At 46.9% G+C, this 17,276-nt stretch overlaps 1 protein-coding gene and 1 gene segment (V, D, J or C); both read right to left on the bottom strand.

Annotated features, from left to right (window-relative positions):
• Nucleotides 1–1,297: 1,297 nt before the first annotated feature.
• LOC118151103 (immunoglobulin lambda variable 3-12-like) lies at nucleotides 1,298–8,053 on the bottom strand. The segment is given in 4 exon segments: nucleotides 1,298–1,463; nucleotides 5,660–5,773; nucleotides 7,297–7,571; nucleotides 7,968–8,053. Coding segments are annotated over 4 exon segments (459 nt in total).
• The window catches only part of LOC144577582 (uncharacterized), a 10,091-nt gene continuing 851 nt past the window's right edge, over nucleotides 8,037–17,276 (bottom strand). Inside the window, exon 3 of one of the 2 annotated variants that reach the window (XM_078336036.1) lies at nucleotides 8,037–8,173. In XM_078336036.1, the coding sequence (XP_078192162.1) occupies nucleotides 8,168–8,173 (6 nt within the window). In that variant the 3' untranslated portion in view covers nucleotides 8,037–8,167. The other variant, XR_013521758.1, reaches the window with a different exon arrangement.

Raw genomic sequence — 17,276 nt, 5'->3', positions numbered from 1 at the left:
CACACGAATATCTTGGTGTTCCACTGAGCAGCTTGCCAAATAATACATTAGCAGTACAATTTTCTCCTTCCTTCCTTCCTTCCTTCCTTCCTTCCTTCTTCCTTCCGATGGGCCAACCTCATGCCATGTAACTCAGGCCCTTCTTCTGTGACTGTAGTGTGTGTGTGTGTGTGTGTGTGAGTGTGTGTGTGTGTGTTCTCTGTGGGGTGTTCCCTCAAGTGTCTTTAGGTGGTTCTTTTCTCTTTCAGAGGGAGTTTCTTTACACACAAGTGCTCATTAGTGCATAAATATTTGCAGACTTCAGAGTTCTCTTCGTGTGCAACTGCCTCCTCTTTGATACTCTTCCCACTAGGATGTTTTCATTTTTTTTTTACAATTTTTCATTTCCCTAGAATCCTACTCTGAGAGTGAGGGTTCCATACAGTAGGGTTTCAGGATATACTCACAGGAGAGAAATGTGGGAGGCGTGCCTGGGAATATGTTACAATTGACCATTCAGCTAGGAGGTGTTTTAAGGTCATCCTAAATTAAAGCATGGATTTGGGATTAAGGCCTCAGGCAGTCATTGCTCTAGAACCACATTCTGAAGGAGGCACACTTTTGCAGGAAGCTGTTATTTGCACTCAATGGCATTTTTCAGTGGGAAATGGCTGTGGGAAGTCAGGGATGCCACGTGATACCACAGTGCTCACTAGGAAAGACTTTGTTCAGAACATTAGGATGCATAGAGCTGGGGCTTGAGGGTCTCAGCTAAACATGAGTCGTTCAGAGAAATAATCCAGGGTATTTGGGCCACAGAGGACAGGCATTGCATTAGATCCAGTCACCACACAAGAGGAACTCCAGAGACCATGGACACTCCATGGCTGCCTGTCTCCCTCTTACTGTCCTTCCACTCAGGTCATCTTGAGCCAAGACACACTCAGTCCAGACTACAGCAGAACAGCTTAGTCCTTCCAGCCTCAAATCCTATCCCAACCCACCTTCTGCAGAGCCTGACTGAGGGCTGGAGAGGAGGGAAGCCTGAAGGTCTCAGATCCAGGTGAACTGGGCCAGCCCTGCTTATGGCTTTGTTCACAGTCCTGCTGGGGCTGGAGAGATAGGGTGACACAGCGAGGGAAGGGGTTTCTGTCTCACTTCCCCATCTGTCTGTGTCACTGTGGGATAAGTACCACTGCTGTCCCAGGAGTTACAGTAATAGTCAGCCTCATCTTCCACCTGAGCCCCAGTGATGGTCAAGGAAGCTGTGTTTTCTGAGCTGGAGCCAGAGAATCGGTCTGGGATCCCTGAAGGCCGGTTGTTGTTACCATAGATGACCAGCACAGGGGCCTGGCCCGGCTTCTGCTGGTACCAGCTTGGATAATAGCTTCTGAGGCTCTCTCCCTGGCAGGTGATCCTGGCTGTCTGTCCCAAGGCCACAGACACTGCAGGGTCCTGAGTCAGCTCAGAAGAAACCACAGAACCTGCAAAAGAGGACAGGAGAGGTGAGGATAAGGGTTTCACCTCCAGAGCCTCCCGCCCTACACCACTCCCTGTGCTGAGCTGAAGCTCAGGGTCAGCTGACACAGCTACTGTGATAATATGGAGTGAGCCCTGGGAGGCAGCACCTGTGCAGAGAGTGAGGAGGGTGAGCAGGGGAGGGGTCCAGGCCATGGTGGAGACACCCCAGAGCTCTGCCTCTGAGCCCACAGCTAAGGAGGAACCTCCAGGCCTCTCTTATCATAGGAAGGGGAGGCTCTTCATGCAAATCTACTTCCTTTATTCTTGTGTCTTGTTAGGTGGCTCTGGTGAGAGTGGATGCAAATCTGTTCTCCATTCCCTGAAATATTTGTCCTGGTTCTTGTCTGAGCCCTCAGCCTGAGGGCCTTCTCTGAGCAATTTCTCAAGATCAGAAGAAGGACCGAGTGTGTTTGTGTTTTCAGATTTACCAAACAGAGCCTCAAAGGAAGCAGCAGTCATGCCCTTTGCACTTGAGCATTACCAGGGGACTTGGACTCATTAGGGGCCTCAGACTAAACCTCACAGTGCCCCCTAGTGCACACAGCTTGAATGGCATTCTCTGTACATCCCTAGATCACTCAGAAGGGCTGCTTATTAGCCTATATTACATGCCAGATGTAATGGGGAGGGTTTTACAAGAGTTACCTCAAGAAGAGTTTTATAATATGGAATAGGATGATGGGAGCCCTATGCTCAAAGTCCATCTTTATTAATGAATCATTATTAGGAGGGTAAATGTTTTTTCCAATTTTTCCAGACAGTGGTGAGTGGAGTCAAGATTCCATCCAGGAGATGCACCTCAGAGCCTGACCTTCCAGCCCCGCCCTGCCCCGCCTCCTGCACCCTGCCCCGCCTCCTGCACCCTGCCCCGCCTCTGCCCCGCCTCCTGAGCCCTGCCCCGCCTCCTGAGCCCTGCCCCGCCTCCTGAGCCCTGCCCTGCCTCCTGCACCCGGCCCCGCCTCCTGAGCTTTGCCCCGCCTCCTGAGCCCTGCCCCACCTCCTGAGCCCTGCTCCATCTCTTCCTTCTCCCTCATCTTTCAGTCCATCTTGTTTTTATTTGCTAGAGCTCCCACAAGAAGATACAGAAGAGCTAGTGACCTAAATGGCAGAAACTTATTTTCACCCAGTTTAGAAGCTAGAAAATCCACAATAAAGGTGTTGGTGGGTTTGTTTTCCCCTGAGGCCTCTCTCCTTGGCCTGCAGGTCACTGCCCCCTTGCTGTGTCCTCACATGGTCTTTCCTCTGCACGCTCACCTCTGGTGTCTCATTTCTGTGTGTGCAAAGTTTGTCTTCCAAGGAGGAAACCAGTCAGATTGCATAAGAATCTGCCCTAATTTCATCAATAGCACTTAGTCATCTCTTAAGAACCCTATGTGCAATTTTGGTCACACACTGTGTTACAGTTTCAGTGATGAATTTTGGGGGACAGAATTTAGTCAATAACTTCCCCAGCCTATGGACTCCAAAAAACTCATGTCTTTCTCCTTTGCAAAAACATTCACCTCACCCCAAAAGCCCAACTCCTAAACACCAACTCTAAGACCTAATTCTAATTTATGTATCATTCATATCAAGTGTGGGTGATTCTCCAGGGTGACTTATCCTGAGGCTTTAAAGGAAAACAGCTTTTGGGGGTTTTATCTCCAGTCTCCTGTTATCATCTGGGTGTCCAGAAAAGTAAACTCCTACTTCATTAAGATAGAACTACAAAGTGAGTTAACATCAGCAACATTTTTGAGTTAGATGTGAAAAAAATTCACATTTGGGCATTCTTAAGATAATTTAGAGTATATAATAATTTAAATGATCACAAAACTGAATTTTATAAGCAGTAGCCATGGGCTATTTCTGACAGCGTGGGGAAAGAGCCATAGTTGATACAGAAAATAAAAGAAAAAAAGTTGAATTGTTTTTAGAGCAGAATATGTCCCAGGTAACTAAGGTACATCATACACAGAAATAACATAACCCAAAGAAAATTGAAATCTCGTAAGCATATGAAATTACTAAATCCAATGTTAGCATTGAGCATCAACATTTTGGTGTGCAAATGAAGAAAGCTCTAAATGGTTATGTAAAAGGACAGTTGTTTCCTCCTTCCCGTTACAGTTTATCTGTGGCTTAATGAGGCATTCACAGTGTGAGAGAAGGAGGTTTCAGAAGGTATTTCCTCCATTTAAGAAAGGGAAAATATTCCTTTACACAAAATGATAATTTGCAGGATAACATATTTCCACTATCGCCATCCTTAAAAACTCGAGGTCTCTTCTTTATCCCATGGTTACATTCTGAGTTTCACAGTCTACGTGCTCTAAAAAATTGCAATACATTTAAAACTGGAACTTCATTTATTCACTCGTTTATGATGCTCAGAACGCCAATGATCTTGTGTGTTTTTGGTTTCAGCTACAAGGCTGATGTTAAGACCTTTCTTCTCTCAGCCCTCACTGGATCATTCCTGACTTGGTGCGAGCTTCCTTGCCCATTTGCGACACCCACTCCCTGGAATTTACCACCTACGAGGAGTCTCTATTCCTGATCTACTAAAGCTCTCACGAAACTCAGAGGAAATGGATGAGGATGAAAGTCATAAGCCTGTGACACACGGCTGTCTTGAGCATACAGAAGATCCAATCAAATAGATGGTCCACGTATGTTCTTATCCAAAGAAAAACCTCAGGCCACTACAGGAGGTGAAATACAGTGACCCTCACAAGGAGATCTCCACCCAGAACACACGCTGGTGCAATTTTCCAAGTTCAAATGACCCTACAAACCAGGACCGTTAAACCACATCCTATGGGACACCCCTGGACTGACACCTTTTATTTTAGTGGTCTCAGAACTGATACTGGTTTTTATATTTTAATTTTTTATATTTTATATTGTTGAATGATTACAGTGCTATCAGTACCTATGCATTACCCCCAACGTTGACTTGTGTGTGGCAAACGCTAAAATGCTTCTTATCTAGACATTTAAGAAAAGTTTACCAAATCCTAAAAAACAATGAGCACTGAAATAGTAAAGGCTCAACCTCAAGCAAAACAGGAAAAATCAAAAATCAAAGTGTAACAAGATAACTTTTTGTATCTGATAGGTTGGCAAAAATTGGCACTTTTCCCAATAAATTTCAATCGATATTAGGACTGGCATTGTAAACTGGTAGATCCCCTGTGGAGGGCAATGTGAAAACAATGGGTAAAATCACAAATGCACATTATTTTGATCCAGCAATTTCACTTCTGGAATTTATCCTGTGGTCATATGCATGCATGAACTCTAAGTGGTCTGCATAGGGATGCTTGCTGCAGTGTTATTTGTGGATGGGAAACCACAGAGCAGGTTTCCTTTTGGACTTTTTGGTAAGAAAGGAGAGGAGCTGAGGGAGAGGAATTCTCAAGGCCGTGCTACAGGAAGCCCCTAGCACAGGGTGAAGAACCATCTTCAGAGTAAGGGAGGGCCTGAGAGCCAGGGGCAAGTTTGGGTCTCAATTCCCCATGAACTTGGACCACTGTGGAAAGTGTCACCTCTCCTATATGAGCTGCAGTAATAATCAGCATCATCCCCATCCTGGAGCCCAGAGATGGTCATGGAGGCAGTTTTTAGACCTGGAGCCAGAGAAGCCATCAGGGACCCCTGAGGCCTGAATACTGACACCATAAATCATGGGTCTGAGAACTGTGTCACCCATTGTTTTGGGGCCAAGAAAGGCTCCACAGCAGGTGCAGGCAGGGGTGTGAGTGTCCTGCTGTTGGGCCAGAGAAACTAGCAGACTCCATCATAACAGGGGATTGGGCACAGGAACTGAAACCTTGTGCTTAAGGCAAAGCTTCAGGGGAGAATCCTACTGTAGACCCATGGGATTTAGCAGCAAGTCTATGTCATGTGCAGTAGAGAATTATTTACCTTTTGAAAACAACCTCTTCTATGTTCGTGGTCTTTGTTACATCCGGAACCATGTGAGACAGCAGTGACCACACAGCCAGACCTGCTAGATCCCCCCAGTCATGAGCTCAGCAGGGCACAAAATGATCCACAGTGAGATGGATGTGGCTCACGTAGGATGGAGCAGGAGCAGGGCCCAAGGGCACTGTCTTCTGCATAAGCAGGTTCTCCTCTCTATTGTCCCAGTGCCTCTTCCTGGGTTCACACTTACGTCGTCTGGTGGAGATGGGCTTCCTGCACGAGGGTACTCGACAGCACTTGTCACCTGAAGCAGTCCTGGCAGCTCTGTCCAATAACGGTGTGACACACTTGTGACCCCCAGTGTCTAGTCACCACATTAAATATAAAAAGAAAAGGCAAGTAAATTTATATAATAGTATATTTTGTCAATTAAGCAAAATACTATCATTTTCACATTATCAGCATGAAATTACGAGATGTATTACATAGATTTTCATGTCTATTGTTATTGTTATTTTCAGGAGATTAATTATTTGGGGACTGTGTAGTTTATAAGGATGTGAATGGGTTTTCTGTTGACCAGGGTGGCCTGCAGTGGCTTTTGATACGACGAGTGACATGTGTTTTACGTGGTTCATCACATCTACAAATCTGGTTGGCGTTGTGGAAAGGAGCAACATTTGCAGAAGATATGGAGGGTGGAGGTGGGCAGCATCCATCCTGCAGCTCACCCTGTGGGTGCATCTGTGGTCCCTGCATGGGGTGAGGCTGCTCCACCAGCCCCAGGCTTCCCTAAGTGGAGATCCGACTCCAACTTTCCCTCAGCCCAGAGTACCTGGTATGTCAGGCTCCCTTTTCATCGCATAAAAATTCAAGGAACCGTCAGATTGAGCATTTCAACATTTACTCTGAAAATTTAGGACAGAAACCAGTTTTCAGTGTATCGTGGCCTCCTTGGGTCCCTGATGGCCCATTTTTGGGAACTCCAGGCCATCTTAGATGGGGCTCACTGAAATCCCACTCTGGGGTGGATATTTCCATGCACAGAAGATGTAGAAGGGAGTCAGGAGGTGACACTGGGCAGGAGGAGACCTGACTCATCATGGGGTTGGCACTGAGGCCTCAGGCATCCACATAGTGAACTCCAGAGCTGGGAGCCCCTTCATTCAGTGGCATCTTAATTGAGGCAGGGACTTGAGATCTTGGTTCACTAAACTGAACCCCTCTGAGAAGGGACATAAACTTGAGGAAGCTTTTTGCAACCAAGAGCCCTTCCCAGTGAGGGCTCAGCTCTGAGCTGCTGGGTTCTCAGCAGAGCTAGGTGGTCACATTGAAGAGGGGATCTGGGCTGACTTCACAGTGTCCCCTCCTCTGATTTGCTCTGTTGGGAGTCACAGGCCGCCACAGCCTGGGGCCCAGGACCTCTGCAGCGCTGGGCAACAGTTCTGGGGCCTGATCCAGACAGGTGGTCTAAGGACTGGCCCCATCCCCACCATATGACCATCCAGGGACAAGACAGTGAACAGAGGTTGTGTCTGTCTTTCCACCGGGCCCTCATTCTCTAACTCACACAGCAGCCCCAAGTCACCAGATGATTCTGGTCCTTCCAGGCCATGTCTATGCCTGATGCATGCTCGGTGGCGACTCCTGGAGGGGGCTGGAGGGAAGGGCAGCCTGGGGAGCTCAGATCCAGACTCCTGGAGGGGGCTGGAGGGAAGGGCAGCCTGGGAGCTCAGACCAAGTTGAACTGATCCAGATTCACTCATGGTTTCATTCACAGGCCTTCCAGGGCTGGAGCAAGAGGGTGGCAGAGGCTGAGAGGGTGTTTTTGTCTCACTTCCCCATCTGCCTGTGTCACTGTGGGATTATCACTACTATGTCCCACACCTGACAGTAGTAGTCAGCCTCATCCCCGGCCTCGACCCCGCTGATGGTCAGGGTGGCGGTGTTCCCAGAGTTGGAGCCAGAGAATCGCTCGGAGATCCCCGAGGGCCTGTTGCTATCACTATAGATGACCAGCACAGGGGCCTGGCCTGGCTTCTGCTGGTACCAGTGCACACTTTTACTTCCAATGTCGTTTCCCCCACAGGTAATCCTGGCTGTCTGTCCTGGGGCCACTGACACCGAGTGTGGCTGAGTCAGCTCATAGGAGGTCGCAGAGCCTGCAAAGATTGAAAAAAAGAAGTAGAGGTTGGGTTGCAGGTGAGACACATTTTCTGAAATCTCTTACTTTCCTGTCCTGGACAAGCTCCAGAGAGTCTGTGAACCCTTAGGGTATCCCCTGCAATCCGCCCCAGTCCCAGTGGCCCATGGACTTTCCTGTTGCATGGAGCCTTTGACCTGAAAACCCACTCCTCTCTCCTAGCAGGGGCAACCCCTCAGGCTCTCACAAGCCTTTGAGCAGAGCGTGGGGAATTTCAGCCCCGCCAGCCCCTTCCCCTGCAGCAGGTCACGAGCACCCTGCCCACCACAGGCAGGGCCCTGCTGAGCTCAGTCAAGGCCACGCTGGACCCAGAGCCCTGGGGCTGGGCAGCTTGGTGAGACCCTGGGGGCAGCACCTGTGCAGTGAGCGAGGAGGCCGAGGAGGAGAGGGGTCCAGGCCATGGCTGAGGCACCGGCGATGCTGCTTCCTGAGGCCCAGGCTGGGCAGGTTTCTCCCAGGCCTCTCTTATCCCCTTGCTGAGAGAGCAGCCCGTGATGCAAATCAGCAGAGTCAGGAGCAGCTGCTGGAGGAGCTCTGTGGTTTCCAGAGCAGGGCTCAGCCCTAAGGGACACAGAGAGAGAAGGGATGACCCCTGCTTACCCACCCTCTGAGCCCATGGGATTCTTCTTCACCCACTGGTCCCACAGTCTGGGCTCACATCTTTACCCAGATTGTGCCCAGCCTTGCTCCTGGGTTGGGTTGGTCGTGGAAAAATTCAGAGATGAATTTCTCTGTATTCTCTATGGGATATAAAGTTGGTCCTGTGGGATGGTGGTTGACCCTGTTCAAGAGGTTGCTACAGTCACAGTGGTGATGGAGAAGTTACCTGGAGTCCACAGTCCCCTCCTCTATTTCATCCTGCCTCAGGTGGCAGGTGGGTAACTTGTTTCTGCTTCTCTAGTAATATCCTGAGCATAAATATTTTATGTCAGACATGAGATGTCTGGGCTTAAATCCATTTTGAAGACACATTCCAGAGCCCAGTGCGGGAACCCCTTTATCCCCACTCTTCAGCACAAGCTTTGAACAGGTACAGGCCCCACCCGAGGGCACAGCTCCTCACTGCTAGGGAAGAATGAAATTCCTTGGTTACAAGTGGACACGGAGTTTTGGAAGATCCATGGGATGCGGTATGTTTCTACCTTGGCTGTGAGTTGTAGTGCCAGGTCATAGGTGCTGTGCCTCAGTATCCCCAGGGTGCTTTTCAGGACAGGGACAGATCAGTAGGTAAAGGAAACATTTGCTTCATGAAGGAATGAGAGGAGGCTTCAAACTCCAAGACTCTGGAAGTGAATGTTTATTATAACTAAGTTGTCTTCAGTTGCCGGGAAAGTGTATCAATGGATGAAAACTTAAGTCAACAGAAGATTAATGACCAAGTATTTTATGCCTCATGAAGAAATCAAGAGCTGTGATTTGGTAGGATCCCAGGACAGAGTCGGGAATGTGGAGGAGTGGCAGGGAAGGAGAAGCCGCTGTGTCTTCAGGACAGGAGCTCCCAGAACAAAGGGCAGGGAGGTGGGACATGTGTGACTGCAGAATGGGATGGCACGTGTGACCGTGGCAAAGTGTCTGAATCTGTGTCAGAAAAATAAGCACCATCTACAAGAGACAGATCTGAGAACCAGGAAGTCAGAAGAATGTAAACATCAGTGTCAAGGACAGATACTCCAAGAAGAATCTCTTTCCTTCCAGGTCTCAGGTCATGGCCATCGACCCTCCCTGCATGTCAGCATCTCCAATGCTCAGGCTCACTCCATCCCCAGGTGTTTTTGCCAGATACTCTCTGCTGCCATCTGGTGGCCACTCCAGAGAGTAGCCACCAGATCCCAGTATTGTGGGATCAGTGCAGTAGGCACACTGGGTTTACAGACCCAGCAGACACTCCCTACCACCTTCTACCTGTGAGTCATCTCCTCCATTCACTTGAAATCCAGGCAAATTTCCAGTTTTCTCCCTGCCAGGAGCGACCATGTAGCTCAGCGTTGGTTCATGGGGTGTAACTATCAGATGGCTGAGGTTCTTCTCAGGGAACTTTTGTTCCCTCTTGTGAAGGACTAGATTGGATTTGTGCTATGCTTTTCCTCTTGAACAAGCATGTGACAGCCGGAGCTGCAGCAGCCATGCAGAGGTCATAATCAACGACAATGAAAGCAAAGTCAACATCACATTGAAAGGGAATGGAAAGTTAGAAACATTTGAGGTTCCTATGGAACTGTTGAGCATCTGGAGAAAAACCACCAAGTACGTGCAGACTTATTTTTGTCAGAGAAAGTTGAATGCTCGCTTTTCCTGCCACATGTGTCCTTGCAGTGAAAAAGCATTTCTGATTGATTATGCAATGATTAATAGAAATAAATCCACCCACAAATTAATAATAGAAGAATAAACGTGGAATCGTAGGCTTTATGCAGATAATCATGGAAAGTTCCGACAGAGGTTGACTGGCCGACTGCTGTAGATTACTGGTTGGAGAAGCCTCCCTGAACGAGAGTCTGTGGAGCTCCTTTGAGCAAGGAGTGGAGAAACAAGTGATGGAATTGTGTCCAAGGAGCTACCTGCGTGCCCTGCAGGGAAGGGTCTTGGGTGTGTGAGGACCCAAAAAGACAGTGGGAAGCCTGAAAGGGATGTGCGACGTAAACCAGTTCGGGTCAGATGTGACATTTGCTTACAAGTGAAGAATTCAGAGACATAAATGATGTGTAGTGTGGAAAATTAAAGGGTAATAAATTAGGTGATCTGGGACAGCATAGCAAACAAAATCATTCGTGACCCCCAGGAAGACGGTACTGTGTGGGGACATGTGTGGTTCACATGAGTCCAGACCAGTCCCAGCCCCTCTCTACATCGCATGGCCCTGAAGACACTCAGGGGAGTGGTTCTTGGTCCCTCCCCTCTACCTAGTGACCACCACGCAGCCCTGTGGGGACCTAGCCTGCTGCCTGTGTGTCTGGTCCTGGGCCAGCTTTCTGCAGCCCCATGTGGGTGACCCAGCACTGCTTTTTCTAAAGTTCTAGAGATTTGCTGACCCAGGAGCAGAGAATTTAGGGAGTGCACTTGACAGGGAAAGAAAGATCCTGTGAGACAGAGTGACAATTCCAAGGTCACTGGGAAAGGAAGAAAGGAGAGCAGGACCAGGGAAGTCCTAGACCCATAATGATGAGCTCTTCTGAATGTCGTGGGACCAGCCTGGGCTTGGAGAGGGGACCTGGGAAAATCCTGAGCCAAATTTGTGAATCCGTGATGCAGTTTCCCCTCCTCAGTTCCTACAGCTGCCTGTGGGGAGTCCTGCTCTACTTAAACATGGAGCCAGGCAGGGCCTGGGAAGGCAGCCAGCTCCCTGCGCGCACGGGCTGATTAGAACACCCAAAGCAAAAGACTCCAGATTTGAATCAAACATCGGCCTTTTAATGATCATTTAAACTGAAGTATTTTTAATATAATGTTTGAGCATTAGGGATCTTCCCATAAAAATGACCTAAGTTAATGTTCCTTTAGCACAGTTAATAAGTTGTAGATATATTAACACAATAGGATTTCTCAGCACTTTTTTGAGTGGAGTATCATTTTCTTTTGTTTCTCTCATTTCCATGAGGTATGGGCCTGAATGCAAGCCACAAGCATTGATACAAGAAACCTCTGCTTTTCCTATTCAATACATCTGACACCTGACATGCTTACCTTATTCAAGTGTCCTAAAGTGAATTACAAAATACATCAGTCGAAGCAAACGGCAGAGAAATGTCACCACTGGTAGGATTTTACCCAAGAATCACACAAGGTATTTACTCATGGAGCAAATACACGATGTTCACATGCAGGTGATACTGCACGGGTGTGGCTGATTCTGGGTCAGATGTGAGTTGGGCAAGTTTCCTTCTGCTGACCAAGGTGGCTTCTGTCCTGCTCACCCGTGTGAGAAGCTCCCTCTTTGTTCCTGGGTCTTCATGCTGGGAAGATGCTCTTCTTTGGAAATGCAGAACTAGGGGTGTCATGGGAGAATGATGAGACCTTGACTGTGGAATTTGATCTTCCTATACTCACAGGGCCTCATTCTTCTCTGGATGCAAAATTATCAGGCAGCAGAATATAAGAGCAAGGGTCCCTTACCTGCCCCAAGTTGTACTGAAAAGAGTTTCCTAGTGCAGACCTCCCAAGCGGTCTTTTAAGAGTCTGAGATTAGCTGAATCGGTCCTCACTGAGACCCAAGAAGCAGGGAAACCTGTGAAGCTTCCCTCTTGCTTTGTGGTTTATTCAAAGATGTAGTTTTCTTTTAAATCCTCAAATCCTGTCACTTGAAATTCTGAGCCTTGCAGATATGTGTTCACTGTTTCTAGTGGTAGAAAAGTCTCTAGATGAACGAGCTCCTGCATTCCTCGCACTTTCAAAAGTCTCTAGAGTTTGGGCATGTTTGTAGAGCAGAAACTCTAATATAAAGTAGGTGTAGAAGAGTGTGTTATATAAGCAAGGGAGATGAGAGAGAACATGAAAGCTTCCCAATTTCCTTCACCTGTAACCTACATGGTCCACCTTTCCAAGTTGCTTACAGATGAGAGGGCCAAGGACAGCAGAGATGGAGGGCTGGAAATTCCAGGTTTAGAGCCACAGGTTTCTTCATCTTCCTGTTCCACCAGCAGATCTAACCCCTTATGCACATCAGAGATAAGGTTTCCCCAGCCACCGTCTGTCCCTCTATATGACTCAGTGTCCAACAGCTATGAATGACCCTTTTCTTGAGAATCAAATTTAGATATAGACTCAGCAGTGAACATTGTTTTCCCAAGCACAGGGATAAGAGTCAGCAGTACAGACTGGCCTGTGGGCACAATGTGCCTGGCTGCACTGCACCCAGCATAGCCCTACTATGTGGAAACAGTCCTGCTGCCAACAGGGAACACTGTCATCCTGGGTGGTACGTTTTACAAAATTCTTCACAAGCGTTGACAAAGAATTCTGGTTTCAAAATGCTGGTTGCAGAAGCTGACAATCAAATATGCGTGTGAGTGAATGTTATGGTCATACAGAATTACATTAGATCATTATTCATGTGACCTGCATTTTTTTCAAATATTGCAGACAGACATCATCAGTCATAAATAATAAGAATAATGAGGAAGAATCTTGTCATTTGCAACAATATGAATGAACCTGGAGGAAATTATGCTAAATGAAATTAGCCAGATGCAGAAAGACAAATACTGTATGAGCTAATAGTATGTGGAACTCTTTTGACATTATTTGGTAATACAATAAATACAAAAATATTAAGTAAAGGGAAAAAAAGAAAAATAAAAAGTGGAACTCATAGAGCAGAGTGGAATGGTAGTTTCCAGGGGCTGTGGGTGGGAGGATGGAGAGATGTTGGTCAAAGACTACAAAATTTTAGTTATAAGGTGGTAAGTCCTAGGCCAGGTGTGACGGCTCAAGCCTTTGGGAGGCTGAGGCTGGCGGATCACCTGAGATCAGGAGTTCAAGACCAGCCTGACCAACTTGGTGAAACCCCGTCTCTACTAAAGAATACAAAAAATTAGCTGGGCATGGTGGTGGGTGCCTGTAATCCCAGCTACTTGGTAGGCTAAGGCAGGAGAATCGCTTGAACCCAGGAAGCAGAGGTTGCAGTGAGCCGAGATGGTACCACTGCACTCCAGCCTAGGCAACAGAGAGAGACTTTGTCTAAAAAAAAAAAAAAAAAAAAAAAAGATGGTAAGTCCCGAGGCTCTAATATACAACATAGTGACTATAGTTAATAATACTGTATTATTAATTTAAATTTTCTAAGAGAGCATATCTTAAGTTTACTCATCACATACACACACACACACACACGTTGACTACTGTGGTGAAAAATGTGTTAACTAAGTTGATTAGTGTATACATGTATCAATGTATATGAATTGTACACCTTGAATCCATGCGATTTTTTTTTTTTTGAGACGGAGTTTCGCTCTTGTTACCCAGGCTGGAGTGCAATGGCGCGATCTCCGCTCACCGCAACCTCTGCCTCCTGGGTTCAGGCAATTCTCCTGCCTCAGCCTCCTGAGTAGCTGGGATTACAGGCACACGCCACCATGGCCAGCTAATTTTTTGTATTTTTAGTAGAGACAGGGTTTCACCATGTTGACCAGGATGATCTCGATCTCTTGACCTTGTGATCCACCCGCCTCAGCCTCCCAAAGTGCTGGGATTACAGGCTTGAGCCACTGCGCCCGGCCTAAATCCATACAATTTTTATTTGTCAATTATACCTCAGGAAACCTGAAAAAAAAAAATCAAACATTACAGATATCTGATTGCATTTTGTGTGTCCTGTCCCAAAAAAGCACCTGGAGCTTAGCAAAGCGCTTGATGTTTGCTCTCACAGTGTTCCTCTCCCATTCCAACTGTCAATCAAAAAGAACCATCAGACAAAAAACACCTCCAAATTGTTTAATTTATTCAGGAATTAGAAAACAGAATTATAGGCTGGGCATGGTGGCTCATGTCTGTAATCCCAGCACTTTGCAAGGCTAAGGTATGAGGAACACTTGAGGCCTAGAATTCAAGACCAGCCTGGGCCACACAGTGAGACTCTGTCTCTACAAAAAAAAATAATAATAAAGTAAATACATAAATTAGCCAGGTGAGGTGGTGCATGCCTGTTGTCTTAGCTACTCAGGAGGCTGAGGTGAGAGGATTGCTTGAGCTAGAGAGTTGGAGGCTGCAGTGAGCTATGATTATGCCACTACACTCCAGCCTTGGTGACAAAGCAAGACCCCTGTCTCAAAAAATAAAAGTATAAAAATAAGTTTACTGTTATGTATAAAATTTTTCTTTTGGTGCCACAAAAAAAAGTTAGTACTGGGACAAAGGATCTCTCAGCAAAGCAATTCTTTTTACTTCCTGCAGAAAGGGTACTCCCACTAGCAACCTTGCCATGAGAATACCACAAACAAAGGAAAGCAGACATATTTCACATTTGGGGTGGTCCTTACTGCTGTGTCTGATCTTCACTGGCCGGAGCCAGACCTCACAATCTAAACTAACACCCGATTGGCTAATAACTTGAAACTTTTATAAACAGGCAAAAGCGATGGAGACCAAAAAAAAGAAGTCCAAATAAGGAAGGGGCATAGGCTGTGAGCTGGAACATGCCTATGAGCACATCCAGCACAGATATCTTGGTTAAAATACAAGGGCACAGAGCACGTCCAGCACAGATATCTTGGTTAAAATACAAGGGCACAGAGCACGTCCAGCACAGATATCTTGGTTAAAATACAAGGGCACAGAGCACGTCCAGCACAGATATCTTGGTTAAAATACAAGGGCACAGAGCACGTCCAGCACAGATATCTTGGTTAAAATACAAGGGCACCGAGCACGTCCAGCACAGATATCTTGGTTAAAATACAAGGGCATAGAGCACGTCCAGCACAGATATCTTGGTTAAAATACAAGCATGTTTAACAGCTACATAGGACAGGGCTTCTAGCAAAAATGCAAGAAAGCTTTTGAAGAAAGTGTTTAAAACAAACTATTATTTCTAACACTTATGAATTTTTCTTCCACAAGAAAGGAAACTTTGAAGAGGAACTTTTCTAATTCCCACATTTACAAAAAAAATTTTTTTAAAGAAAAGAAGAATTATTACCTAAGATACATAGCTATGGCGAGCTGCATATGCATCTGAAGAGGGGAGGGCAAAGAGAAGGTTATACCAGCAAAAGGAGAGTTTTACATAAGTTGCTTCGAAACAGAGTTCATTGATTATGGAGACTCAAAACCACAGCTGATATCAGTTCATTGGTGGAGATGCAGTCCCTAGGCAGGTGTTCTTTCTTTATTTTTTTAAGACGAGTTTTGTTCTTGTTGCCCAAGCTGGAGTGCATTGGCACAATCTTGGTTCACCACAACCTCTGCCTCCAGGATTCAAGTGATCCTCCTGCCTCAGCCTACCAAGTAGCTTGGATTACAGGCATGCACCACCATGCCTGGCTAATTCTTTGTATTTTTAATAGAGATGGGGTTTCTCCATGTTGGCCAGGCTGGTCTCAAATCTTGACCTCAGGTGATCCGCCTGCCTCAGCCTCCCAAAGTGCTGGGATTACAGGTGTGAGCCACTACACCTGGCCAGCAGGTGTTCTTTCAAAAACACCTTATCTAAATTGCTGTGGTCCTAAAATGGGAATGTCTTGCAAAGTTATTTCAGGAAGCCCTGAGACAGCCATTCCTTTTTAAAAATAGAGGTGATATCTTGCTAAATTGCTCAGGCTGGTCTTGAATTCCTGGCCCCAGGGGATCCTCCAACCTTGGCCTCCCAAAGTGCTGGGATTACAGGGGTGAGCCAATACACTTGGCTACTGGAGACAGCTTTTATCTCAGCCATGTAAGCACGAGCCCTTCCCTTCCATATCCTCAGGGTTTTAGTTAGTGTCAACAAAAGGTAAGTTTATTTTGGTATCGGCAACTTTCACACATCCATCACCATAAAAGAAAGGACCAGCCTCAACTGACAGCACTCCGCAGGGATCCTCCACACTCCTCCCTCCTCTCTCCCTCTTGTCGGCAACCTGGCCATGCCATAATTCCTTTCTATCTGTCCTCTGTGGACTTCCATGACCACGCTCTGTCCTATGAGGCAGGACGCGGGTCATGTTCACTTTCTTCTCTCCCCTCCCTGACATTTGCTCCACTCCCCGCATCAATCTCAGTGGAGCAACAGCAATCAGATGACGAAAATAAATAATGGTGGCCAGTCTTCAAATGGATCCCCTTTTCAATCCCACACTATCCATCTGCTGCCTTCTCTTCAGCCTCCCCTCTGCCCCAGTTTGTTTCCCTTCTCAAACTGGACAAGCACCGTACTCCCTCAAGATGTGTGCAGCCCATTCCCATGTCCTGAACTCCGACCCTTCAAGCTCCCATGGCTGCTCCCTGCTCAGGTCTCAGAAAAGGAGTCTTGGGCAACCCTGCCAGGGGGCTGCCTTGGCTGTCTTGAGATGATTAGCTACGACTGCCACTTTAAAATAATGGTCTTCTTGTTTTTTGTTTTCAACCTAAACTTTATACAGTCAGAAACTGTAAATCTCTGAACATCAACAGCCACTGAAGGACAAACCTTTGCTGAATGCCTCAAGCAGAGAGGGGGAGGCTGAGTCTCCATCTTCAAGATGAAAACACGATGGTTTTTATCAGCCCCATTCTTTTATTTATTTTTTTTTTTAAAGACGGGGTTTCACCATATTGGTCAGGCTGGTCTTGAACTCCCAACCTCAGGTGATCCACCTACCTTGGCCTCCAAAGTGCTTGGATTACAGGCGTGAGCCACCACGCCCAGCCTTATCAGTCCCATTCTATGTTACAATCCCTGGTCGAATCTGGATCAATATAAAGACTTCCTTTGTATGTACCTATGTTTTGTTCGCGCATTCATCCATCTGTGCAGCTGGGAACCCGCAGCTATGTTCACTATCGTGGGAATCCGTCAGGGAATGGCAGGCCAGAGTCACAAAAAGACAGCCAGCCTCACCACACTGCCTGTTGCTCTTTAGTCACCATGATCATCATAGCCTATGGCAGGAGATTTGGGGTCCCCCTTTCAGGAAAACAGTTTGTGGAGGCTGAGTACTTCCCAGGCCTGACTGAGAAAACAATTCAAAAAACCCAATGAGATTCCTGGAGCTGG

This window comes from Callithrix jacchus, chromosome 1, assembly GCF_049354715.1.
Source record: "Callithrix jacchus isolate 240 chromosome 1, calJac240_pri, whole genome shotgun sequence".
NCBI classification, from domain to species: Eukaryota; Metazoa; Chordata; class Mammalia; order Primates; family Cebidae; genus Callithrix; species Callithrix jacchus.
The sequence above is the reverse complement of the archived record's forward strand: the minus strand, read 5'-3'. Positions and strand labels throughout refer to the sequence as shown.